The sequence below is a fragment of the Platalea leucorodia genome (assembly GCF_965183815.1).
Source record: "Platalea leucorodia genome assembly, chromosome: 1".
NCBI lineage: Eukaryota > Metazoa > Chordata > Aves > Pelecaniformes > Threskiornithidae > Platalea > Platalea leucorodia.
The window spans coordinates 148,363,851-148,391,444 of NC_138823.1; the positions used below are offsets into that span (position 1 = coordinate 148,363,851).

Consider the following 27,594-nt stretch of genomic DNA (forward strand, 5'->3'; position numbering starts at 1 on the left):
TAAAAAGTACACTTTCTGCTTTCAGTCATCAATAGTGCTGTAGGCTGTTTTAGTGAAGAAGTCAGTATAGTTTGCTTGAAAATGAATTATGTTCAATTTATAACTATGAAAGCCAAAATACAAATTAAAAAGGTGTACATGAAAGTATTGGTTTATTTAAAATATATAGATGGTGTTGATCATGCTGCATTTTAGTATTATTTTGTGTTGTGCTCTTTGTTTTAAAAAGTCATATGATGGTTTTTGGAAGAAATGTGGAAACAGTATTTTATTAAGCATTTTCTGTGTTGTCCTCAATTCCATCTGTATTTCTTGGTGTATAGGAAAATAAACAGGAATTTGGAATTTTTTTTCATTGGAAACAAGATCTAGATAAGATTTCTAAGCAAATTCCATATTCATGGTGAAAATAGTCCAGAGTTGTTTTGTAGCAGGTGATGCATGAAAAGCTGTTGATGTGGCAGAACTTCCTCTTGGGCTTCCTAGAAATCTGGTTGTATTGCTGCAGTTAACTGCAGTCTGACCACCTGTGGGTTCTGTGGGGGTGTGTTCTGCCATCATCTGCCATCCCAGATGAACAGCTAACAGAATTCAGAGAAGGCAAGTGATGATGTGTAGCAGTGGTTCCCCACCTCTCCTAAATGAAATTAAAGATGGTACTGGAAGTACTGAAAGAATAAAAGGAAGCAATAGCATATTCTTCCCTTTGCATTGAATACCCAAGAAAAGCCAACTGTTATATGCTTCCCGTGGCATAACTGGCCTTCAAAATTCTAGGGATAAAAATCACTTCACTTGTCCAAGTTAAGCTAGGAAACATAAGGCCAGGTTGCTTTTGCTGCTGTCACTTGATAGGCAGCTCTTTTCACTTGTCAAGGAAAGCAATTAATTTATAAATATGTATATTATCAATTTTTATTATAATTATATACATAGTATTAATATGTTTCAATATCTAAGCTCATTTAATTGCAATGCAGGTTTTAATTTTGATGCTATTTTCAGTAGTACATTGTTCAGATAAATGTTGCTTGCCATTGACCAAAATACATCAGTTTAAGATGACTGCTAGCTGAAGTAAACTGATGTTAATACTTGGTCTAGTGCTTGAATTTCCTTCCATATTTCATGAAGCTAGACAATTACATGGAAAGCATTAGTCGCATCTTCTGAGAAGTGTAGCAGAATAGCTTGCAGAAAATTTAGCTTTAAACTTCATCTGCATCAAATTTTTTTATACTGTTTTCAGTAGTAGTTGGCCATAAGAAGTAGTTGTTGGGGATATCTAGTGCTCTTGATTTCTTCACTTTGTGTTAATAGGAACAAGGGGTAGTTTGGGGCTTTCTGTCACAGCATTGTGCTGTGATGAAGAACCTAGTATGACTGGTAAATGGTATGGCCCCAAGCACATTAATCTGGTACTCATACTTCAAGGGATATAGACAGTGCAGGAGCAATGATATGTTTTTATTTTAAACAAGAAATAAAAATGACCTTTGAAATTATTATTCACAAGTAGATACTGGCTGAAGTAGGGAATTAGGTGATCTGTCACTAATTGTAAAGCATCATCATAATATGACGCAAAGCTACAATATAGCAATGACTGTTTTTAAAGCAGAGGGGGAAAGGGATGTTGATTGGATATAAACTGATTAAGAAGCCGTCTTGGAATTGGTTGTTCCGGCCATCCTTGTTGTCCTATCGTGAAAGGAGGAGAGTTCAGTAATGGTTTAACTACAATTAAATCCCTCCCCTTTCTTTATGGAAACTCAACTGTAGGCATTTCAGCATTAGCCTAAACAATGGTTTTGAATATGTTAAGCCCCTAACAATTAGGGAGCAGTTTGGGGCATTGAATAATGTGGAATGATGCAATTGAACCTGACAGCTTCAACAGTCAACCTACTCATGGGACCCGAAAGTTGTTCACACTTGGTTTCATCTCTCATCACACGCTGAGTATTAAAACCTTACTGGTGTGGAGCTGAGACAGAAATGGGGCCTGTTATCAGAAAATATTTCATAGCATAAAACTTGAAAGGCACAGGGGAATAGGCGTGCTCAAAGGTTCTCAAATTTTTGAGACCTAATCTAATTGTATACAGCGAAGTATTGTCTCATTTTCTCCCCTTTGTTTTTTTTGCTTGAAGAGCATGTAACTTTTGAAATGAAGAAATTGTTTTCCCTGGAAATTTAAGTAAATATCCGGTTATGAATGCAAATAGTTGTCAACTTGGGAAACTTCATAGTCATACTGTTACAGTAAAATACCATTTTGGACTGATGAAAACAAATATAAAACTGTTTTAAATATTTCAGAGGATATTTATATATATGAGTTAAGTTTAGTTAACTTGCAAATCTAGTTCTTTAATTAGAAGAATATACTTGCCCTTTCTTTCTTGCTGTAGAGAAAGTGTTTTTAAGCATCAATCAAATATCAATCATTTATTCTTATTGCACTCAGGCATTCCGTGAATTACAGTGTATCTTCCTTCTGTGCTGCTCTGCTGCTTATTGCTTTACTGATTTATTGAACATGCCATAAATGAAAGCAGTGTATTATATACCTCTAGATGGGCTTAAATCCTTCTGCTAAAATCTTTTCAGGAAAATTTGCTGCCTTTTCAAAATAAATACTTAGCAGTCTCTTTATTTTATTAGTCCATACATTTTGATCGTGCATTGTGTTGACTGAATGGAATCAGTTGAAGTAAAGAATACTACAGCTTTAAAAGTTCTGCATTTTAGAACGTGTTTCAGTCCTGTGACCTTAATATGTATTGACAGGATGATTGCGCATTTTTAATAAATGCTTGCTACAGCTTGTTTCGGCTGTGAGTGAAACATGAAGCTCCTATTTCACCTTTAAATAACGTAGCACTCCTCCACCTCCTCTACTTTCCTGTCAGATGAAGTCATCACATACATAATAAAGCTTCGCAAATCGTTATTCTTGTCATTTTACGTTGTCATTTAAAAAAAGTATTTTAAAAGTTTTTTATTTACCTCCAGCATACTTGAACAATTTTACTAATACGACTTTTTCCTTTTGAGAGTTGCATAGGATACATGATGGCGCTAGAACTTTTGTAGTTCCAACTTGTTGTAGGACACCTTAGCCCCTGTTAAGTTTAGGGTGAACCACCACTTGTGAAAAAAACTCAAGTTCTTGGATATTGTTTAAATCATGCTAAGTCTTTTGATCTGTTATATCAACCCACTCAGCAAACATTGTTTAATTCCTTTGATGTCTTTTGTTTTGTGATGTGATGGTTACTCAACAGACTTTAGCAACTCCTTTCACGATACTTAGATACTTTTAGAAAGTTCTTAAGGCTATTTGGGCATGTTTCAGTCCAATAAACATGTATTCTCCTTGCTGATTATAGCTGCCCTGCCATCCTAAATTAATATATAGTTGCTATTGCCCAGTTTTAAGCAGCCTTGCAGTGAATTACACAGAGTGAGAGCATGTATAGCAGCTTCTGTGCAAAATGTGAGCAGTAAGCTTACTAAAATTCAGAGAAATCTTTTATAGAAATATTCTAAAACTAAACAGAAATAAGACCTGGTGTTTGTAGTTTAAAAAAAAAACCACACACACACACACACAAAAAACCCAAAAAACCCCAAACCAACAAAAATATTAGTAGAATTCATAAGCTCAACAAATTTATTTGATAATGTATATATAGATTTTTATTTTGCTCATCTTGTCTCTTGGATGTGGAGGCAAATAATGGTTGAATCTTGTAATACTCCATTCTGTAAGGTTTATTCAGTGAAAGAATTTGACAAAAAACTGCATTGTTTTTGAAGTTTGTTTTGTTTTTGAGAGGAGAACAGCTGAAGGTTGCTAGTGAACAATAATAGTTGAGTTGGAATCATGCTATAGGCGTTTCTTAAGAAAAATAGCAGGAGCTGTGCAGTATTGCTGCCTTCATCAGTAAGTGTCACAGTACTATTTCTGGAAGCTGTCATAGCTGGGTAGGTGGAAATGCCTGCATTATTTTTAAGATGTACAACTAATTCAGATTAATTCTACTGAAGACATGCAATTCTTTTAAAAAAATACATAACAGCCAGATTTGAAGTGAAACTGTGGTTCCGTGTCTAGCAATCTTGCCCATACCTTTAAACTGAAAAGTGAAAAAACTGTGATCATTGTAAGTAATTATTTGTGGCTTTTTCTAACTTTGTGACAGTAGAAGAATGTAAGTATCAGGCACAATTTCTCACCAATATATAGTAAATAAAGCATCATTGAAAACAGTTGTGTGAATTCATAAAAGTCCATTCATCAAGTTTAATATGTTGGCTGAAAGCCAAAACTTAATGGTAGTGTGTGATTCTTTCCAGAGACATAGTTTATACTCTGTAATATTTTGCTGTAATAACCAGTATGTTTCCCCTGTCTCTTGTGTGCAGTTATACATGTCAAAATGTCCCACAAATTGAGTTCCTTACTGTTCACCTTCTTTTTTTTGTTTTTCAAAAAAAGTTTCCTTTATAAAGGTTGTTTACATTTTCTTAAAAGATTAATTTTAAAACCAGTGATCACACAGGTTGTGTATCTCCCCCCCCCCCCCCCCTTTTCTTTGTTCTGAAATAATTTTTATATCAGGTAGGAAAATGCCTTTTTAATAAGCAGCTGTGCCTTTTTTTTCTTTGATTGCCTGTCTCTGCAACTCAGCATTTGACACAAATCTTTTCTTCGAAAGGCAAAAAGCATAAGCAGCCAAGGAAGAAGGTATTTTTATTGCATTGGATTATGCAAGATTTTGGCCAGCCTTCTTAGCTTCATCTGTTTAAGGGTTCATTTTCGCTTGTTTGGCACAAGTCCCAGCAGAGACCTTCAGAATTGTGGTTAGCAACATGAATGAACACAAACTTTGGGAGCTCTTCAATAAGTAGAGCTGGCCAACTGCCAAAAATACAGTTCCTTATATGGGGTCAGGGCAAAGCTGTGATTCGGCGAGCCCCCTATTGTATAGAAAACATACTTGTAATGGCTGTTTGCATTCTTTAAAATAAAAACAAAACAAAACAAAAAAACACCAGGCTTCCAAGTCTATCAAAATAGGAAGTAACAAAATAGTGTGCAGGTTTTACTAATGACCGAGTCGAGCAAAGGAAATATGGCTCTGTGTAGTTAAACTATAGAGCTGAAAGTTGGACCTTTTGACCTCCACAGCCGGCTTGTGATGTAAGGAACCCAAGCATTTGTGAGACATCTGTTGTCTACCTGCCCTTATTTTGTAAATGGTTTAATAAGATTAAATAATTAGTAGGATAACCACATGGTCGCCATGCTACTAAGTCCTAGCATTGAGTGCATACTTCAGGATCGCAAGGAAGTCTACCCATCCTGCTACATGGTGGTTGTTTTAAAATGTAATTTAGGTATTTTTAATATTTGCTGCAGTAATATTTTTATTAGAGGGATTTTTTATTAACAGATCTTGCCAACGACAAGTAAAACACACTTTAAAACCTGATATATTTTCAAAGTACTGCAATTCTATTTCTGTATTCACAAATGGAAAATAATATTTTTTCTTTTAAATACATTCCGTTTTTAAAAAACATGCAACTTTAAAAAATTAATAATTGTGCATTAGGAAGGCTTCTTTAAAATATATGTAGCATTTCTCCCCCTTTCAAAAAAAAGGATTCAAGTTTTAACTGGTTTCTTGCAGGCAAGCACCCTACCTGGATCTTCTCTCAGTCTGCCTCCATCCCACATGTACGGCAATAGGCTGAACCCAAATTCAGCAATGGCAGCACTTATAGCTCAGTCTGAAAACAGCCAGGCAGGTAAGCTCCCTGCTGCTGCTGACAAATGTGCAACTTTACGGACTTCAGTATTTTAAAAAAGATTGTTGAATTTTATTTTTGAACTCTGCTCAACATTTGGTTATTAAATGTTTGTAGAAAGTTGTTGTGTGTTGGAAGTGAATTCTCAGTTGTCCGGCAGAACAGCACGGTTTTTCTTCTCCCCCCCCCCCCTTTTTTTTTTAGTGTCTGAAATGTAAATGTTTAAGCAGAGCCATCAGCAGGCAGGAATGCAACAATGTCTCCTGTGACTTCTGTGATTGATGTGTTCAGTTCGGAGCTCTTTGCAACCAGAGTAACACAGCTCTGGGTTTTGTCGTGAATAGTTTAAACCTTTATTTGCATAATTCATGAAATTGCATTACATACAACTTCGTGTGAAAGGGATCCCGTTAGAGAACTTCTGCAGCGTTTAATAATCTTGTGAATATTTACCGATTGGCATTTTGTACCGTTGGCTCTCCTCTACAGTTTTAATGAGCCGCTGGCTTTGCTTTGTTTCATTCCCTCCGTAAGGATTTGTTGACATGTCGTAGTAGTCATGCCTGTTTGGGGGCAGGGAATGAGTTTAGCAGTTTACCAAGAATGGATCAGTCATGTCTTTGCCCTCCGAGAGGTCGGAGGTCGCTTGACTCAGAATAGGGGGAGGGCAACCTTGAAGGGGGCAGATAGGGTTATTTTATTGAGAGGCCATAGGGAAAATAACCCTTTTGAGTCCTTCCAAGCAAAACGTTTTCGTATATTTAATGAGGCCTTTTTTGTTTGTTTTACTGCATTTTTAGCAAGGGACTTTCCTATGCTTCTGCTTATAAATAGGAATTAGTGAATTACACACTTTCATAAAGTTTTCAGTAAATTTGCAGAATAATGTCTGCTTGTTAGACGGCAGCAGTAAGTTTAATACGTTATATATTTTATGAGTTGTTTTGGGACACAAAGTGTTAAAAAAATACAGAGCATCAGGATTTGCTGTGATAAGCATACAGATTAGCTGTCCACAGCTGTGATTCATTACTTTCACCGTAGAAATTAAAAGTGGCTGAGGGGAGGGTACTGCAAATGCAAACCACGCTTCTGTGCTGTAAAACTGAAAGGAATGAAAGAAGTGAACATAATCCATGGCCTGGTACAGCCTCAGAAATGTGTAAGGACAACACCTTACATGCTACAGTTCAGCAATCTTAAACTAGTTACGTATTCACTCTTCAGCAGTACCTACAGATAGAAGTTGAGATTTAAGGTATTTTTAAAATATCTACATCAGCTTTAAAACTCTTATCTAAGAAGAGTCGATTTATCAGCTGTGAAATATTTACACTGCAGATCAAGATCTCGGAGATAATAGCCGAAGCCTTGTTGGCAGAGGAGGTTCACCCAGAGGAAGTCTCTCACCACGGTAAGTGTTATTTACATTGGAGAGTGCAGGCAGAGGAAATGTTTTAAGATTTGGAAACTTCACTGTCTTTTTACTAGTAATACATGAGTGTTTTAAAAGCCTGTATATATGTATGTATATATACACACGTGTATACATACATTTATTTTTATATAGATATATCCATCTAAAAAAAACCCCCTAATATGCCCAGATAGCTAAAGATGTGCTGAAATTTACTTCTGTAGCAACTGAAATTAGGTTTACAAATGAAGGACTTTACTTAAGAAATGGAGAATTTCTTTAGAGGGATTTATCTATCATTTAATCCACATGTACTACTTATCTCCTCAGATTTGTTACCAAAATAATATTTTTAGTCATATTTGCAAAAATTCCAAAATCCCTTAGGCTTAAAGACTACAACAAACACAGGAATAAGATGGTCAGAGCAGTTAAATATCAGTAAAAATTTCGAACAGATATTTTCTTACCTTTCCCTCACCACTTCAAAATATGCAACAATTCTCTGTGGGGAAAAAAAAAAAGTACTTTTTTTCTTCTGCTGCAATTCACCTCTACTAGAGAAGTTTGACATAAGAATTATGCTGGAATTGTGTCACATTATTTTGTTTTAAAATACTTGCTTTTAAAATTTCAATATTGTGTTTTAAATACTTCAGTAATATTTTCTGTGTATTTTAAGTGAATCTTTGTTTTTAAAGGGCATTATTTTCCATACGGGATCCTATATGAATTAGATTTTATAGCGTTATTACTTTTTTTTTTTTTTTTTACTTAGGGACTTATCTTGAAAAGGATTTTAGCATAGCTAAAAAATGGTCGTTACACAGAACACAATGAATTTGATTGTTACAGTGTGTGTTTATTACAGTAATTTATAATAAATATCTCCAAATTAGATAATTTAATGTACATGCCTGCTGTTGTTGATCTTGTACTATATTCCTTAATTAATCAAAAGACTTCTTGTTGAATGGGTGAGAATATCCATTAGAATACTTAGGTGTTATTACCTAGTCATGAATGGCTTTTAAGCTTTCCAATACGTGTTGCTTCTAAAACAATAAATAGAGAATTTACAGATTAGTTTAGACTGTGTTCTCAGTATAAATACCTATATTTACATTAGCATATAAATCTTTATATAAATAAGGAACATGTCTGTATATATACAGACAAGTAAGTTAAGAGACTTTTGCAAAGGGAAATGCTCAACAACTAGGAAATTCTGGAACTTTTGATTATATATTAAGTAGTCCTCTTATGCATATGTGTTGTGCTAATTTAGAAGGTTTTAATGCCTTCTTAGTTAATATGCAAAGGCCTGGTCTTTGTACGATCTGCAGTAGGCCATAGTTGTGTTCAGGCTGTCTTTAGGTAGAATATTTGGGAAGCTAAACTTCTTAAATATGATGCTTCTATGGAATGTATGTTCAGTGTATATACAGTCCAGCACTTACAACATGGTCACATTTCACCTGGTTTTGGTGGGGATAGCAAAGGAGAACTGTATGACACAAAGGCCACCTCAGTCCACAATTGCAGAGCTTCCTTCAGCGTGTGGAAGCTGTATCACTTTGCAAAGAGCTTTTGCTAGGCAGCAGAGTTGTTCAAACATAAGCCAAAAAAAAGGGGGGGGGGGGGGGGGAGCAGGAGGGGAAGAAATCACTGCTGTAGTTCCAGAATTGAAAGATGGAAAAACTTAGTCTGAAATACCTAGCATGGAAAAAATTTACCCATGAAGTTCAGTAATCAGCAAATTTCACCCCTGATTTGTGTGATAAGAAAGATCACACGTATGTCGATGTTTCTAAAATGTGTAGGTAACTTTCCACCTTCCCCAGTTAAATAAATAACTCCGATTACTTAAAATATGGTTTATAGTGAATAAAAAGCTAACTTCAGAAATCTGTTATCTGAAGACTTTGCAACTCTTGAGTGTTACCTGCTTTATCTATTAAAATTATTTTTCTGCAAGTTCTGACTCACTTCCCTTTGAAGCTTATGAGATTCATAAATAACATACTTCTCTGAAGGAACCATGTAATTTTCAAATAGTTGCTTAAAATAAAAACACTTGCAGAAACAATTGTTTGCTGTTGGTGATGCAGCCGATTTGCAGCTCTTTTCAAAAGACGTATGTGACTCATGAGCTGTATGGTCATTTCAAATTCATATTGTTCTATCTTTGTACCCCTATATAACCACAGCGTTTTATGTCTAAGCTGACATATTTAAAGTTTTAATATACTTGAGAAATATAAATACACTTGGTGTACGTGAGCTGTTTCCATTTTGCAAAGGAATTGCTGCTTTTCCCAAGGTAGCACTCAAACTTTTTTTACCCCGTGCTTAACCTTAGATTTAAAAATGTGGTATGTAATACCTGCATTGAAATATGTATGCCTATATGTAAATTCAGTATTGCTTACAATTAATACTATGAGAGTATGAATAACTGTACCCCAAACTTAAACAAAAAACAGTTGTGAAAATAAGTAAGGTATGAAACAAGGGATTCCCATCTCGGTGACAGCATCGGACCTGCGCATACAGCACATTTATGGTCCTATCGGAAACTATGGTCAAATACTATTTGAAACAGGGATTCAACCCTAGTATGCAGCAGCTGTATCACGTCTAGTGGATGAGGTAGGGGTTCAGCTGGAAGAGGATGGATTGACTAACGTTACGATACACGGAAATCTAGATTTTATTTTTTTTTCTCCTTCTGTGCAGGCTTCCAGTGAAGGATTGCAGAGGTTATACAGTCATGTGCTGCTTTGTTTCTACCTTTGTGAAATTGATAGGAAACAGTCCTAAGCCCAACAAGAATTTTGTTGGTGATTTATAATTCAAATGGTGCAATCTGTTAGAGTAGTGTTATGCGCCCTTCAAAAGCATGCATACAGAGAAAGAAGTTGGGGGGGTTGTGTGGTGGTTTTCTGTATTTGTTTTCTGGTTTTGGTTGGTTGTTTTTTCTTTTTTCTTTTTTTTTTTTTTTTTTAGAGTGTGTTGTTTGTGTGGAGTGTAGTACATCTGTTCAGAATGTTTCCGCATAAACCTTCCTTCTTATCACTTCAGCACATCGTGTAAACAACTAGTTTTAAGGCTGTTTTTGCCATGTCTGTGCTGAACTGTTAAGTACTGCTGAGTTGTCATCTCTTGTCAAAAAACACTACCTTGGTTACCCATTCACCAGGGCTTTTTGTTTTAACAAGTGTTTTTCTTCTTTCATCCTGTATGCAAAAGAGGAATTATTTATAAATACTTACAGAGCTCTTAAGTCACCTACTTAAAACCTTTTCTCGTAAAAATCGCTTTGCTCCGGTGCCTGCAAAATGCTTGACAGTCATTAGGTAGCTAATGTGCTGTGACCACTGCTTATTACACTAATCATAATTAACACACTGATTTCCTGAGCCCTATATGTTGTCCTGTACTGGGACTATGGTGGTCTTGTTGGTAAGTTTGCACTGCATGTAGGATAGTACGGCTGTGATCCTGTGATGGCACCAATAGTTATTACTTACAGTGATAACTAATATATAAGAATCTGAATCTGAGCTCACTGGAGTTGATTTAAAAAAATCCAACAACCAACCAACCAACCAAAAGCACCAGCCAACTTTTAGTGGGCTTTGGTGTTGGTCCTGTATGAGGAGTGGGACCATGCATACCGGAGGCCAGAATCCCGAGTCAGAAATACACTGAGCATCTGGTTTTGCTCACAGCTTAAATTTTGCCCCATCCAATGCAGAAGTCATCTTCTCATAGGACGTGACGGGTACTCAGCTTTCTTAGTGGCTGTGTGCTGAATATTTAATTTTCTCCTGAATGAGAAGAGATGTGGCAGAGGGATTATTCTTTGAACTATGTGTGATCCTGAGTAAAAAAGGAAGTATATTAAGTGTGCACAGGACAAGCAGAGGATAACTTTAACTTTCATTGCATCCCTTGTGAAATAATATTTTCACATAGTCCCTCAAAAATCTGGTTTTACACGATTCTTTTTAGAACAAGTTAGGCAGTGGAATTATATATGGCCTTTCTATGTGGAAGTACCATTACCGTGCTGATTTTAATACGTTGGAGTTTTTTTTCCCAGTTTTGTCTGGGAAAGGTTTGAAGATTTTCTTTTTTTTTTTTTTTTTTTTTAGAAGACAGGTGCTCTGTGTATCCATATACCATGGTTTCCTGCTGTAGAAGTATGTGTTGTATAATTTAATATAATGCTGTTTGTCAGTTAGGTATTATGTTAGTCTGCATGGAAGAAGAGGTTATGTGCTTTCTCAGTATAAATTCTCAAGCTGTAAAATATTACATCTTTTTTTTTATAAAAGCCTTGGCAGTGAGAACCAGGAGTTCTTAGTGATTTTGATGAATTAACTTAGTCTTGGAACTGTAAGCTATGTAGGTGCTAAGGGCTGATAAAAGGTAAGAAACTTCAACAGCCTTTTACTAATACATTCCCTTCCATCCTTTTCTTTAAACAATAAATCGCAATATTTTCAACAGATCCCCTGTAAGCAGCTTGCAGATTCGCTATGATCCGTCAGGGAACAGTTGTGGGGAAAATTTGCCTCCAGTAGCAGCCAGCATAGAACAGCTTCTGGAGAGGCAATGGAGTGAAGGACAGCAGTTTTTATTAGAGCAAGGCACCCCTAGTGACAGTAAGTACTCACATTCTGTTTATTACTGCTTTTGTTAACTGTGTTATTCAGAACTGCCATTCAGCGCTTGTCCAAGAATTTTAAAAAAACCTTATCTTCTACTGTGAATAGAAATATAACTGTAGTGTGGAATTGTAACATAGCTCTTAATGCAGCACATGGCTTCAGTAGATTACAAGAGTTCTCTATAATTATCTACATTTTTATGGATGGGGAAATTGTGTCAGGCAAGAGGAAGTGACTTGCAGATCCACCTGGTTGGTTGCAGAGTTTGGAAATTAATTCTGGACTCTTAGATCCACTACTGTAAATAGTACAGCACAGTTCCCCAGTTCGCTTTATATTGTGTGATATAAATTGGCATAATAATTTTTTATTGTTATATTTGTCATTTTTTAATTCTGTCTACTTCTGTTGCTGTTTTAAAAAAAATGTTTACACATGTGAGGCAGGTGTCTTACTGGACTTTCTGTATTTTTATTATGTTCTGCATTTCTCGTGAAATTCTCAAAGCAAGCAAATAATTATTTTCTTAAGTTATGTTTAATAGAGTGGAATAGTCCAAGAATGAATACGTTAAAAGCATAAGTGATGAGTAGATCACTTTGGATCTCCATATTCAACAATATATCAGTATCAAAGACAATGACTGAATACATTTTAAAAAAAATTTTTTTAATACCAGGTTAGGGTTTGTGGTATATTTTATTGAACATATTATTCTTGTTGGTAGTGTAAAGTGGTATCTAGTTGGTATTTTTATGAATGGTATCCTGACAAAAATGCTAATTGTGAGGAAATTCATGCAGGGATAATCCTTTAAACATGATAGCTGGAGGACAGGTTTAGCTAAGTCTTATTGCATCTCATTTGGGCTCACTGAGGGTTCCTTTGTATGTTCTTGAAGAGGAGGGATAAAAGCTAAATCCTTGGGAAATGACCAGATGTGCCTATACCAGTAGACTTATGTCTGTAGTAGGCCCAGAGGTCATGTTAAACAAATACAATTTAGAATTAAAAAAAAAAAAATGGCTATCCCTGTGGCTTTACAGTCACACTCTAGTACTAGTTGGGAAATCCAAGTTCTGAAACCAAATCGGAGTTTGAGAAAACCGTGCTTGGTAAAAATCAGGTTAGTACAGAAGATGATGCCCTTTTTCTGCAAAAAAAGGGGTGGTAACTGCAGTGCTCACACAGTGCTCCCTGCTGGGTGATTTGTAGATCGCCGCTCAAAGCAAATGAGAGCTCCTGCTCACAAGGTGTGTCATGATAACTTCACGTTGGGTGACAATTTTTTCATTGTTTCTGGAAGTTTGTGATTCACTGTACAGGGCATTAAAGCAGAAAACTTCCCTTTTCACAAACTTGCTTGTTTGTATATAAATAATGTTGGTTGGCTGTATTGTTAGTTGAATGCGTATTTGTCAAACTTGCTCTGTTTTGATAACGTTTAAAATTTCTAATACTGCAGCTGAAATAGATTTTTCCCAACTATGCAATTAACCTGTGCTACTAAAATAATATTTTTATATTCTCGTTTGGGGATAAGTTATCATTTACTGCTGTTCGCTTAAAAGGAATGTCAGCCCTAATGATGCGACTTCATCTGTATTTAACCCAGGGTGTAGATATATTGCAAAATTACTATCACATGCTACGTACTTTTTTCTGCACTTCAAATTACACAAAATTGATCCTAAACCTTTCCACTTAAAGTCAAATTTCTGTAATGTGTCTCCCCGTAATAATTTTATTTATATTTTCACATATGACTTAAGGCTAGTCTTAAATTGTAATACAGAAATTAAAAAAATGAAGATGTTCTTCATTCTTTGAATGTGGTTGCGAAAGATAACAAATGCATTTTTACCTTAGTTTTAGGAATGCTTAAATCATTACACCAACTTCAGGTTGAAAATAGGCGGTTAGAAGAACAGATAAAGAATCTGACTGCTAAGAAGGAGCGGCTTCAGCTACTCAATGCGCAGCTTTCGGTGCCCTTTCCAACAATAACTTCAAATCCTAGCCCTTCTCATCAAGTACATGCCTTTCCCGTACAAGCAGGTAAGTAGAGTATTAAAGTGTCAAAGTAATTCGAACACGTATTTATAGGAAAGATCTATTTCATCCATGTATGCCATTGATGGGAGATGCATATACATGTAGGATGAATAAAGACTTAAGTATTTATTTGTGTGTTTAAATGTTTAAAAGTCAATTGGAAGATTTATATGAACCATTACTACTTGTTCCAGTGCAGTTTCTTTTCTTCTTCAGTCTGGAGCACATCTGTTTGAATCTATTGATTCACCAGTTATTTAGTTAATCTTTTAGTATTCAGCAATGATTTTAAGGTTGACTTTACATTTTCTATGTTTACCTTTCACGTTATTTTGAAGTAATTATTCTGAATCTTTTTTGACATGTTACAGAAATTTAACTACTCTGTGTTTTTTGAAATAATTACTTTAGCACCTAGCACTGATTCCTTGAACAGCAGTAAAAGCCCTCATCTGGGGAACAGTTTTTTACCAGACAATTCTCTTCCTGTATTAAATCAGGTAATTTTTATTTGCTTCTTCTAAACTTAAACTTGTTACAAGTTAACTCATCATAGTCCTTGCATTGTGCAGTTAGGTGAAATTTTATGCAGCTGAGGGGGTTTTGTTGTTTGTTTTTACACCAGGAGATAACCTCCAGCGGACAAAGCACCAGCAGTTCATCAGCTCTTTCCACTCCACCACCTGCTGGGCAGAGTCCAGCTCAGCAAGGCTCAGGAGTCACAGGAGTTCAACAGGTCAATGGTGTGACAGTGGGGGCACTAGCTAGTGGTATGCAGACTGTAACCTCCACCATTCCTGCAGTGCCTGGTGTGGGTGGAATAATTGGAGCACTGCCAGCCAGCCAGCTGGCAATCAATGGAATTGTAGGGGCTTTAAATGGGGTAATTCAGACCCCAGCAACAATATCGCAGAACCCTTCTCCTCTCACTCATGCAACTGTGCCACCCAATGCAACGCATCCTCTGCCGACCACGTTAAACAACAGGTAAGAATTTGCTGATTTTTGTTTTTCCTGACAGTGCCTGCTGTTCAATTTAGCTGTATTTTTTACCTGTTTTATTCAAAAGGTACTGTTTCTTCTTTAGCCTGTAATTGTCAAACTAGGTTCTGCTTCTGATCTGCGAATGAAAGTAAGAAGGTATTTAATGGAAGCGCGAATAGTCAAGTTAAAGAAAAGATGTTTTCTGTTTAGCTTTTGGGAGTCCTAGTGTCCATTTATTCCTGTTTTTTACTCAAGTCACATTCCCACACAAATGTAATTATGTAAATGTGCTTCAGCTCTTTTTTTTTTTTTTTTTTTTTTAGTTCAGAAAACAATATTCTTTGTCCTGCCAATTGTTCTTCCATGATTAAAGTAGCACTGGAAAAGCTACCATTTGTTGCAGTAAGAAGGGGGGAGGGGGAGACCAGTATACAGTCATGTAATTAAAGATGTAATAGGCATAACTAACCAGAGTAGTGATACAGTTGCATGGTGTCTTCAGTTCTCTGCATCTGTGACTCCAAAGACAACAAAATTATTTTTTCAGGTGGTGTCCCTAAGGATTTTTAAATGCATAAAAAGGTTCACGTTTGAGTATTCATAGCAGCCCTTCCCCAAAAAACAGGTATCCTTAGTAGCGTAAACTGCTGCTGCTTGAGCTGCAAGGCAAATGGGTAACAAAAGGAGACAGCTGCTTTCCAGGAAGGGGAATGGGCTGCTTGGTCTGGAAGTGTTTTGGGATAGAGCAGAGCCTGGGCTAACTCATTCTCCCCGCTCCCCTTCCCCCCACTCTTTGTATTGTCCTTCACTTAGGAAGGAGAGCTATGGTTCTATGTAGAAAGAAATGCCTGCAAATTAGGGAGTGGATTACTTGTCTTTAAGTAGAGTTTATTTTTGGAGATTATGGTGGATTACCCACCAAAAAAGGCGCATGTGATTGGAATGATGCAAGGGATCCCTGGTTTTGTAGCTTCTTTTTCCAGTTTCTTTCCTCACTGTGTGTTTGGCAGCTACTGAATGTTCGTGTACAGTATCATTGTGTGGTATTGCTTCAATAGGCTCATAAAACCTGATACTTTCAAGTGTATCCTGTTGTTTTGATGTGCTATCATATTTTTACTGAGGAGGTTATATTTTTCCTAGTTTATATCGTATATGAACATAGCATTTCATACGTTAAACAAAAGACATTTTCTTCATGAAAAGTTGTTATCTTTATTGAGTATCAGAGGTCTGCTGAAAACACAAGAATTTTGTGTTACTCTCCCCAAAAGTCTGAGGAGGAGTGAGAAATACTAGACAAAATCAATAATATTAACCAGTTGTGTAATGCTTTCCACTTTCAGGTAATGCCAAAATATACTGGTTGTGCTGCTATTTCCTCATATGTTTTTGTTAATAGACAGATTATTTATTTCTGACTCTTTATATTGCAGAAGTTCTTTTTTTTTTTTTTTTTTTGTATCCTGTTTTACTGCTCTTGAGTGTGTAGCCTAGTAGTAGACTACTCCAGTTCATGCAGAACAGTGCAACTAGTATCCTGTTCATTAGCTTTCATTCTAACTTTTAGCATAGTCTGGAATACTCCGACGATTCCCTGTTTTCTGCTACAACAAGCTTATGATGTACAACTCTGCCAGCATTTCCATTTTTCTATTCCTATTCTTGCATGATCTCTTTCTGAACTGCTCCCTGAATAATTAATATTTATTTTAAATTTAAAAGTGCACTTTTCACACAATTCTCTGCTTTATTGAGCTCATCCAGATGATTTGCTGGGCCCCCTTCCTTTTGAGGTGTTTCACAATTGCCCCCATTTTCTGTGAGTTTTCAGTATTTCTAGGTGTATATTTAGAGGAAAAAAGTTCAGGCTGAGCAAGCACTAATGCTAATTAGTGCTAATATGATTTTAGCAATGATACATGCATTCCTCATTCCTGTTTCTTCCATTACAAATGCTTCAGTGAAAAAGATGAAAAAACTTTTCTGTTACTGGAAGTTAAGTTGTGAAGAGGCTCTGGGATGACTTTGAATGAAGAAAAAAAAAAAAAGAAAAAAAATATTTTCCACTGGTTGAGATTATTGGTTCCGAAACTATGTGGGAAACCGTTTATTCCTGCCACTCTTGAGTTTAATGCTGTTTCAGTGGCAACTAGTTGACTCTTTAATGTCAAATTCCTTTAGGCATCGCTACTCTTTGAACTGCGTAAGTGGGAGGGTTAAATGGTAACAAGCACAGGCAGGCATGGAGGTCTGCTACCATGCTATTGCGAGCTCTCTGAACCTGGTTAGAGTGCACGGGGGTGATCAAGTTTGGAGCTGGCTCAAACCAGTATGCCCAAGGTGATGGGAAGTCACATGAGAACTCAGCGCTGCTTTCTAACTTTTGTATTTTTCGAAGATAAAAGACTTCCCAGATGGTCCTGTAAGTTGCTACTTACAGTAACTTCCCAAGCTTCTGTTTGGACAGATTCATGTGAAAAATAGCTAGATTATTCACCTATACATGAAGACTTCTTTATGCATGTTGTCCTTATTCACATGAGCTCTTTGACGGCGGGCCATAGGGAGGTGACAAAACACTGATCCGCACACTGCTGTTGGAGAGAGTTTCAAATTGTAGGTAAAAGATCCTACATTCATTCGGCAGAGAAAAATGCTCGATCCTTTTCTGGGAAAAAGATGGCTTAATACAGATTGCTAGGAACCAGGAGATGAAGTGATTTGAGGAAAAAGATAGGATTGTTTCTTTACATTCTCACAACCAGAGAAGACTGTAGGATGGAGAGTTTCAGACTGATCATATACCTTTTAATGAGAAGCTAAAAAGGATTAAATTTACATTCCAAGCTGATCTGGTTTAGTGAGAGCTCTGTGGTGAAATCCAGTGAACTGCCTCCTCTGGGAAGCTTGGGAGCTGCAGCGTTTTGTCTTCTGCAGTTAGGTTTTGTTTCTAGACGCTTAGATCTCAGCTACTGGCTGAGGGTATTTTCTTACAAGTGCCAATATAGAGCAAGAGAGGACGACAGAGTGGATAAAGAGAAGGGAGAACAACAGCAGAAAAAAGGAGTGCAAAGGTAGAACATGATGTAGGAAAAAAGAAAGAATGGGATAGAAGAATGAAAAAAACAGTGGAGAAGATTGATTCCAGTATAGAAGAATACAGAAAAAAGTGAAGTAAAAAGAGAAGAAGGAAATGATGGTAATATTAGTCAAACTGAAGGTACCTATTTTTTTTGCAGTTGTTGCAAATATTTTTGATACAATTGAATTTAATGCTGTTGGAAGGAATTTCAATTAATTGATGAGTGTCATCATTTAAAAGTCAAACATATTCACAGTTCTAGCTTATGTTAGGCCTGACTGTTCTGGTTGTAGCTCAGGAGGAAAATCTAGGAGTTTCCTTGGATAGGTAAAGTGTCATCTCTGCTTTCATCAACAATCAAACAAACATTGCTAGCAGTTATTGGGGAATAAATAGAATGGTGTTATCCATTTTGTGTTCTGGCACGTTAAATCCCTGGTGTGTGTGCACCTGGGATATTATGTGCAGTTCTGATTATGCAGTTTCAGAAAAGGATATAATACAAGGAAAAAAAACCAGTACAGCAGGAATAATCAGAGGCAAAATGGCTTGCACAGGACAAGGTCGGTAGAATTGACTTCTTGGCTAGGGAAAAGAGGTTTGAGAACCGGGAGAGTGGTAGAAATGATAGTAATGGATGTTGTGAAGTAGATGATGGGAAATAGCAAGTGCAGCCCGGCACGTGTTTCCCATAGCACTGAGGCCATCCAGTGAAGTATGAAACAAAGTTTGTGTTGCCTGCCCTGTCCCAGCAGTAGTGAATGGTGATGCTATGGGTATTTCCATGCTGGCTGGTTAATACAAAGTAAACGTCAAGGTGATCACAGAGCCGGGCTACAGTATGCCAGCTACTGTAGAAAGGCAAGATAAATATTGCGTCCTGAGGAGCTAAATGGTTGTAGCCTAACTGTGCGGATTTGTGGCTGATTTAAGTTAATTTAATTCCGTACTACCAATCACAACTAGCAATCCTGTTCTGTTGGTATCCTACGCACAGCTTCTTGCTGGTACTAGTGCTTGTGCATTCACACAATAACCTCATCTACATTAACAGATGATGCTTCAGTGTTTTGTATTGGCTTAGGTTTCAGCTCCATTCCCACCAGATGCAGCTCATTGTGCAAGAGCTAGTGCAAGGGGAGGCAACACTTAACCTTTCAATAGCAGGGTAAACCTATTGTGAAACTACACCTTCATAACTCAGTGGGTGTTTTAAACTAGTAGAAGCTAACACCGGTACCGAAAGAGTAAATCGAGCTGTCTTCCTGGTCTTCTGTTCCAAAATCCACCCTTGTTCGTGCTGTTGGTCTTGCAGTGAACTGGCATAGCTGAAGAAACCCTTTATTTCCAGACCAGTTGTCAGCTGGATCAGTTCCCTGCCCAGTTTCCTAAATAGCTGCAGAAAATGCTAGGTAGGCATGAAAACAGGGACTGGGAACTAAGCAGTAGGCAAGTGCAGAGGCAGCCTGCTTCATTCCACGGCAGCATCAGTTGGCCCACTTCAAGGCTGAATGGGTTTGCTAAATTAGAGACGAGGTATAGGCAATAGTGATAGATTTGAATACAGCAAAAGATGAGAATAAGAAGGAAACCAAGGTAAAGTAAATGCTAGTTAAATAAGTATTAAAGGTTGGTAAGAGCTGTCTTACAGTACAAAATCTGGCCTTTCTGTGTAAAGTATTTGAAAAAATGTAGAAATGGTAATTATTATCTGAGTTTAAAATAATGTGCACATAGAAGACGTACGTTACGGGTAAGATGTTGCTGTTCCTTAGCATAAATGAGACTGGGGGTGGTGGTGGTAATGTCTAGGTATGTATCAAAAAAGGCAACTGAACAGACAGACTATTTAATACTTGACAGTATGCAATCAAAATGCTAAATAGGAACTGTCTACTTGTATACATCTTTTCTTTGTTTCAATGGAAAGCTGAAGTAAAAAGTTCCCATACTTTCATATAAACTACAGTATTACCCTGTCAAACCCTACAGTGCCTCGGGACTAGGATTACTTCCTGACCAACAGAGACAACTTCTACTCCATCAACAACACCAGCAATTTCAGCAATTACTAAGTACCCAGCAGCTCACATCAGTAAGTTTTCCAGTTAATTGTGATTTATTCTTCTATTGTATTCTAAGGCATGGATAAACTCAGCCTAATACAAATACTAGAAATGTGTTTAACTTGGTATTACAAGTTTTGATAATCTTTTAGTTTTTCAGTTGCTTCAACCTTTTTGGATGATAGTCATGCTAAATTACAGGATGCTACGGGGCTGTGTGTATTGCTAGGAGAATCGTTCCCTAGTGCCTTCAGTCCCATTTTGTCCCACGTGGACACGGTGGCTTATCTCTATCAGCATCAGCTGTGGGCAGCAGAGTTTGGGACCATTCTGGATTCTATCAATATCCTAAGCTATTCTCCAATTTCACTAGGACTCTAGCAAAAGATTTTTGGGCATCATCTCGTGAGCTGTCTTTGCTCTGCCTTTTCATATAGGCCATTAGGTAACTGGTTTAACTATTTGTATTGTTAATTGTGTAGTTTTAGTACTTTGACAAAGATGGTTTGATATTCTTCTCAGGTATGTTTCTTCTGATAGAGACCTGACGAAGCCAGCAGGCTTAGCTGAGCTTCTGCTGAGCTGTTCATTTCAGGAAATTTTATAGGCACTTTCTTCCCTTTCCCACAGTCTCGTGGAACTTCATTCGTGCAACCTAAAGTAGCTGGGATTAGGTTAAGGGTTGCACTGACTGAAGATTTGGATAAGCAAGAAGTCAGGGAGGAGCTATTTTTCAGTAACTAATTCTTGATTTTTTTTTTTTTTTTCCCCTCTTCCCTCCCCTCATATTACTCAAGGAACAGCATCAGGCCCTTTTGTATCAATTAGTACAGCAACAACATCACCACCACCAACACCATCAGTCTGAAGTACAGCAATTGCAGATTACTGGAGGAGCACAGATACCCATAAACAACTTACTTTCAGGCACACAGGCATCACCGCTTAATGCAGCTACTACCAACCCGTTCCTCACAATTCATGGAGATAACGCAGCTCAGAAGGTGACAGTAAGTATATTTCTCACCTCATTTTCAGTGTAGTGCCTCCATGAGGTAACTAAAAGATAAGAAGCAAGTTATGTGCCTGTATTCACAACCCAAGGATGGTGGATTTTTTTCTTTATTTTCTTTGTTTTTCTTGAGCTGCACTTAATGAGGTTCAGAAGTCTGTGAACTTGTCGTCACTTACACCTAACCTGTCTGCTGCACACTCCTGCTTCCCTGGATCAGGACACCAATCCAGTGACCCTTGCCTTCCTCTTGTAGTTACAACTGCAGCCCTAGTCCTCCTCACCTCGCCTCCTTCCCCAACTTTATGTCTACCGTTTTGTAGATCATTCCTTTTATCACCTCACATGAAGAGTTTGTCCTGGCCAGGCCTCAGGCACTGTGGAGCTGCAGAGATTAGTTGATGACTTGAGAGATCAGAAGCCCGTTGCTGGGAAGGTGAAATACATATTAGGAGAATGGGCTATGTGTATCTTGGTTCTGGCGTGGGAAGGTGAGGCTGAGCGACTCCTTTGCTCGATAGAATAATAAAGCCCTTCCTAGACAGATAAGGAAACAAGACACATTTTTCTGGCAAAGATGTTCCGTTGTCTTCAGCATTTGCCCGTAACCTCCATCCCCAAGACAGGAATTCTTTCTTCAAGGAGTCAGAGAATAGACTTCATTCTCAAAGGGTCATGCAATTAAGATAAGAGAGGATGAAGGGAAGGAGCATGTGGAGCTGGTAAAAACGAAGGATGAGTAGAGCAGGAAGACAAAATTCTAGTATTCTTTGGAGAAGACATCAAGTGGCAGTGGTAGTGAAAAAAGGGAAGCTTGTCTGCAACAGCAGGCGAGCAGAGTCTGGGGCTAGATATTCGTCCCCTCTCCGCTCCCCACCCCCAAAGCCTCCAGGTCCTTTAGGGGCACAGTGGTGGAGGACGACTCGGGCAGCTGGGCTTTTGTGGTACTTCCCAAACATAAGGTGAGACACAAAACATAAATGATGAATTTTCAAGACAGTTTTCCTGTAAACAGCTCCCTTCCATTAAAAAATACAAGAGTTTACTTTTATTAAGCTTCGCGCATGGTCATTGTCACTTTCCAGTTTGGTCCGTTGTTGTGATGTTGCAACCGTACCGCAAACTGCAGGACTGCGGTAAGATCACGTTCTTTCCCAGGCGCTGACTGTCAGGGCAGAAGAGCTCTATCACAGGGGTTTGCTCAGTGCCTTGCCTTCATTTACAAATGTTCACAATTTGTTCTAGTATGTTTAGAATTTATCTCCCCTCATTTTCTAAAAATTAGTAGTAAATGGAATTGAGACCCTATATGTGGTTTGCATCAGAACAAACTATTCTGTATGTGACCTTATTTTGAATTTTTTGAAATGGCTATTACTAGGTTTGGACAGCATGACCGGGCAGCACTAGTATATTTTAAAAATATGCTGTTACAATTTTAGTTTTTGTATTTATAATAGTTAGCTGTAAACAGTTCCAGGAAATCTCAGAACATCTTTCGAGCAAAACCCTTAGAAATAAATTTCTTTTGAAATTGCTTTTATTTTTTTTTTAAAGGTTAGAGTTGAGACAGATTGCATTGGATTGTGGAACTATTTTAATCCAAAAAGAATTTTTGACAAATTCTCTATTTGCCAAAAGCTGACTATTATAATTTCATTTCCAGTTGGAACAGGTTTTGAAGGATTTCTGAATGCTCAGTGAATGAGATGCGGTTTTTGCTCAGTCCCGTTCAATACTCGCAGGAAATGCCTTTGTAGCAATTTATGAAAGAAAGATAATCGTGACGGGGCAAAACGGAGATTGTATTTCTATTCTGATGGAGAAGTGTATCGTAGAATCATAGAATACCAGGTTGGAAGGGACCTCAAGGATCATCTGGTCCAACCTTTCTAGGCAAGAGCACAGTCTGGACGAGATGGCCCAGCACCCTGTCCAGCTGAGTCTTAAAAGTGTCCAGCGTAGCGGAGTCAAGCACTTCCCTGGGGAGATTATTGCAATGGTTGACTGTTCTCATTGTGAAAAATTTTCCTCTCATGTCCAATTGGAATCTCCCTGGGAGGAACTTGTACCCGTTGCCATGTGACTCCTTGTAAAAAGGGAGTCTCCATCTTCTCTGTAGCTCCCCTTTAAGTACTGGCACATGGTGATGAGCTCACCTCTAAGCCTCCTTTTCTCAAGGCTGAAGAAGCCCAGCGCTCTCAGCCTATCCCCACGTGGCAGGCCCCCCAGACCCTTGAGCATCTTGGTGGCCCCCCTTTGGACCCCCTCCAGCCTGTCCACATCTTTTTTGTATAACGGGGACCAGAGCTGTACACAGTGTTCCTGGTGTGGCCTGACAAGCGCTGAGTAGAGTGAGATAATGACTTCGTTATCTCTACTGGTGATGCCTCTTTTGATACAACCCAGCATCCTATTGGCCTTCTTGGCCACAGCGGGACACGGTTCACTCATGTTGAGCTTCCTCTCCGCCAGCACCCCCAGGTCCCTTTCCACGGAGCTGCTCTCCAGCCAGGTGGATCCCAGTCTGGGCTGCACTCCTGGATTATGTTTTCCCAGGCGCCAGACCTTACACTTGTCCTTGTTAAACTTCATAAGCTTCTTGTTAGCCCACTCTTCCAGCCTATCCAGATCTTCCTGCAGGGTGGCTCTGCCTTCCAGAGTGTCTACTTCCCCACTCAATACGGTGTTATCTGAGAACTTCACCAGGCTACACGTGATCCCGTTATCCAGATGACTTATGAAGATACTGAATAGCGTTAGGCCCAATATCGATCCCTGGGGGACCCCACTTGTGACGGGTTGCCAGTTTGAAAAAGAGCCATTTACCACCCCCCTTTGGGTGTGGCCTGTCAGCCAATTCCTCACCCACTGCACAGACCACTTGTCTGGGCCGTAACGCATCAATTTCTCCAGGAGGAGGCCGTGGGGAACCGTATTGAAAGCCTTGGAGAAGTCCAGGTAGACAATGTCCACTGCTCGCCCCATGTCAGCTGAGCAGGTCGCTTTATCATAGAAGGCCACCAGATTTGTCAGGCACGATCTGCCCTTGGTGAAGCCGTGTTGGCTTTTCCCAATCATGTGCTTCATTTGACTCGTGATGGCTCGCAGGAGGATCCGTTCCATGACTTTCCCAGGGATTGAAGTAAGACTGATGGGCCTATAATTACCTGCATCCTCCCTTGAGCCCTTCTTGTAGATAGGGGTAACATTTGCCTTCCTCCAGTCCTCTGGGACATCCCCTGATCTTCACGACTTCTCAAAGATTACAGAGAGCGGCCCCACAATGACATCAGCCAGCTCTCAACACCCTCGGGTGGATGGCGTCAGGGCCCATCGATTTGTAGGGGTCGAGCTCCTGTAATAATTCACATACAAACTCCTCCTTCACTGATGGTGGGTCTAGGCTTGGATCAACCTGGATTTTCATTCCCAGTGTAGATTTCCTTCTCCAGTGGGTAAAATGCAGCAGAGGTCACCTGGTATTTGTCTTGCCCATCATGTGGTTCTACGGAGAGACCAACAGCCCGGAACAGCAAGTCTTGTTGGAACCAAAGTAGAAGCAAAATTGGTGTTTTCTAATGCTAGCTGTGGTGGCCTTAGTATGAGTTGCGTCAATGTAGGCCTTACTCCTTTAATTATTCTTTCCTTTCCCACTTTTTATTCTACTTTTCCATTGTAAAGAATTGTATAATATATATTGTAGAATAAATATATATATTTTTATTCTACAATATATATTGTACAATTCTTTACAATGGAAAAGTTACTGTTTAGATGGTGCTAGTAAATGTACCTCATCTGCTCTGTCATTTGTGTGAATTTAATTTTACTTAACACTGTATTTTATAATCTGATTTTTAGAAGTATTTTCTCTTACACAGAGGCTCAATGATAAAACTGGACCAGTTGCATCAGAGAAGAGTTGACATTTGAATGATACTTGAGAACTGCATGTCCTGCTGTTATAGCACTTCACCTGGCTGCAAACTGCAGTTTTCCCTTCTGCAGATTGAAGAAATGCAACAAGGAACTCTTACTGCACAGCAAAAGGTTAATGTTTTCCATAAGGGTATTTTTGGTAGGCTTTCATTTGCTTTCTTGTTGCACTAAAATGGATGTACTTTTTAACGTTTCAGACTGTGAAGTAGATAAAACTCTGCAAACCATAATTATTTTGTCAATACGATGGTACTAAGTACAAATTCAACCATAGAAGAGCATATACGTGACTCTTCAGTCCTAATCTTACAAATTGCAAGGCTAGCAGACCGGCTGCAGTCAGGCATTACTTTGGTTTCAGAGCAGTAGTTTTAAAACCCCACCCCAGCCCTAGCCAGTCTGATCTGCTGCTGCAGTTGCAATATATCCTTTTAGACTAAGCTCGTCATGGCAGCCTGGACTTGCTGTGTGTCCTTTCTTTTTTACACACCTGTTTTGAAACCTGACTCATAAGGGAATCCACTTCTGAACTTTTTATTCCTTTGAATTCCTGTTGTTATATAGTGGGAGTTTTTCCTGAGTAAGACTTACAGTATGGAATCCAAAGTTTATTAATTTTGGTGTAGGTTTTAGAGTTCTGAGGTTTTTAAAGGAACCGGTTTGGTTCCCGTGACAAAGTTTTCTTACCAGATGAGAAGGCCACACTGGAAGAAGAATGTGTAGTGTTTGGCCGAAACCAAGTGCCTGTTGCTACCTCCATTTTGTCGAAATGGCTGCAAACAGCTGATCATGCACTAGACGCGTCCTTGTTAGCAGCGGGAATATTCTGTGTTGCACCAGCAGCCTTGTTGTTCTGCCTTTACTAGAGGTGTTTATACCACTGTAGATAGCTCAGGCAGATTGTTACCTGGGTCACTTTTCACTAATAAATTACCAAAAAAGTGAGTTAGTATTTCCCACTATAATTTACCAGTGGTTGAAACGGGTGAACTTGTGTTACACCACTTCCAACAGCAGCTGATTTCATGGCGTGAGTCTATGCAGTATGGCGAAGGATAGCTTCAAGGGGGGTAATGACCACTAATCACTATTAAGGTGGGAATTATTAGAGGAAGAGACCCAGCTGTAATTAGACCTCCACTGTGTACTTACTTGGAAGAACATGTTAATTCTGCAATATGTTTCTTAGTTAAACATTGCACAGTTCTTACCTCATTTCTGTAAATAAAGTTTTGTGAATCTGTTTTGTATTGTGAAGAATTCATAAGAAAACATTGATATTTTGATTTGTAATATTTCTAATTAGTAGATTTAATTGAAAAAGTAAAAATAATTTATTTTTATATGTTCTGGGGAATTTTTTAAAAATGTCACAAATCACTTTTGTAGATACTTTACAAAAGTAAACCAGTGGTTTATTTTACTTACTCAACGCACTGGTGGATATTCTGTAACAATTTGTACAAAAGGTAAGATGGAAATGTGCTGTTATTTTGACTAGATGTAAAATTCCAAGTGTATGAAAAGATAACGTGCAAAGCTTTTGTTAATAAACTTTAATAATGTTTATAGTTGTATACTGCTTGTGTGAAGTTGAGTCTCGTAGAACGGACTATTTCTGTTAATATCACAGGACAGGAAGGATTTCAATCGCACATGGCCACTAACGTTTATTACAACAATCTTTTTAAAATGTTTCTCATGTAAATTTTGACTTCCAAGAGAGACTGATGCAGCTGCAGTACTGTCTAGGGATGTGTTTGCTTACTGGACGTAAATGTCCAGTTGCAGCCCTGCGCCGTAGTCTGATGTCAGAGGTTTTTGCTCTCATCCTTGAAGGAGAAATTGCTGTGGCATTGCAGGAGGAGGAGTGAGCTGTTGCTGTAATTTCGTTTTGAAATAGCCTGGTGAGAGATCTGCGGAGATGGGATGGGTTCTTTATCTACGCCATGCCTGTGCTAAGGCAGTCGAGGCCTTCGGTTGTTGCTGTAATTTTTGTATTGTATTTTCTGTAAAACCAGCTCAATGTTTTTTCAGAAATTTTGCTTATTGTCCATGGAGGCGTTGGTAAACGCACAGCTGGACTCCTCCTGGTCTTTTATTTCCCAGGCAGCAAGGAGGAACGCGACCCTTCCCGTACTGTCACTTGAAGGTGAAATGTGAGGTTTGTGGTAGTACAGACAAGGGGCGCATTATGGCTCCCGCAGGATTTTTAGCCCCTTGCCAGTCAGGCGCAGGCTCCGGCTTTGGAACAAGCAGCAGGAAGATGGTGTTGCCATAGGCCTATGGCATTTGCCTACTCTTCCATCTGCTCAAGTCCTGAGGATTGAATATTTGCATTTTATTTTCAAATGTGGAAAACCAGAGTCCTGAAAGAAGACAGGTAAAGGAGCAAGCTGGGCACTAACCGTAGGGGAGCGTGAGCCACCCTCTGGCACAGCTACGGCCATCACTAACATCCCCCCTCCCACTGATGAATGCTCTGTGCTGTAAGGTGAAGAGCCGCGGAAGACTAGTTGAACAGAAGGCAT

The 27,594-nt window shown here is 38.5% G+C and overlaps 1 protein-coding gene across 4 annotated transcripts in view; it reads left to right on the forward strand.

Moving 5' to 3' along the window:
* MLLT10 (MLLT10 histone lysine methyltransferase DOT1L cofactor) overlaps nucleotides 1–26,630 on the forward strand; it is a 138,332-nt gene extending 111,702 nt beyond the window's left edge. For 3 of the 4 annotated variants that reach the window (XM_082313039.1, XM_082313041.1, XM_082313042.1), the window contains 9 exons: nucleotides 5,706–5,823; nucleotides 7,165–7,237; nucleotides 11,759–11,913; nucleotides 13,789–13,977; nucleotides 14,386–14,474; nucleotides 14,600–14,961; nucleotides 20,036–20,138; nucleotides 20,907–21,119; nucleotides 24,989–26,630. In XM_082313039.1, coding sequence (XP_082169165.1) covers nucleotides 5,706–5,823; nucleotides 7,165–7,237; nucleotides 11,759–11,913; nucleotides 13,789–13,977; nucleotides 14,386–14,474; nucleotides 14,600–14,961; nucleotides 20,036–20,138; nucleotides 20,907–21,119; nucleotides 24,989–25,057 — 1,371 coding nt within the window. In that variant the 3' untranslated portion in view covers nucleotides 25,058–26,630. The remainder of the gene's footprint in view (nucleotides 1–5,705; nucleotides 5,824–7,164; nucleotides 7,238–11,758; nucleotides 11,914–13,788; nucleotides 13,978–14,385; nucleotides 14,475–14,599; nucleotides 14,962–20,035; nucleotides 20,139–20,906; nucleotides 21,120–24,988) is intronic. The other variant, XM_082313040.1, reaches the window with a different exon arrangement.
* Nucleotides 26,631–27,594: the final 964 nt, after the last annotated feature.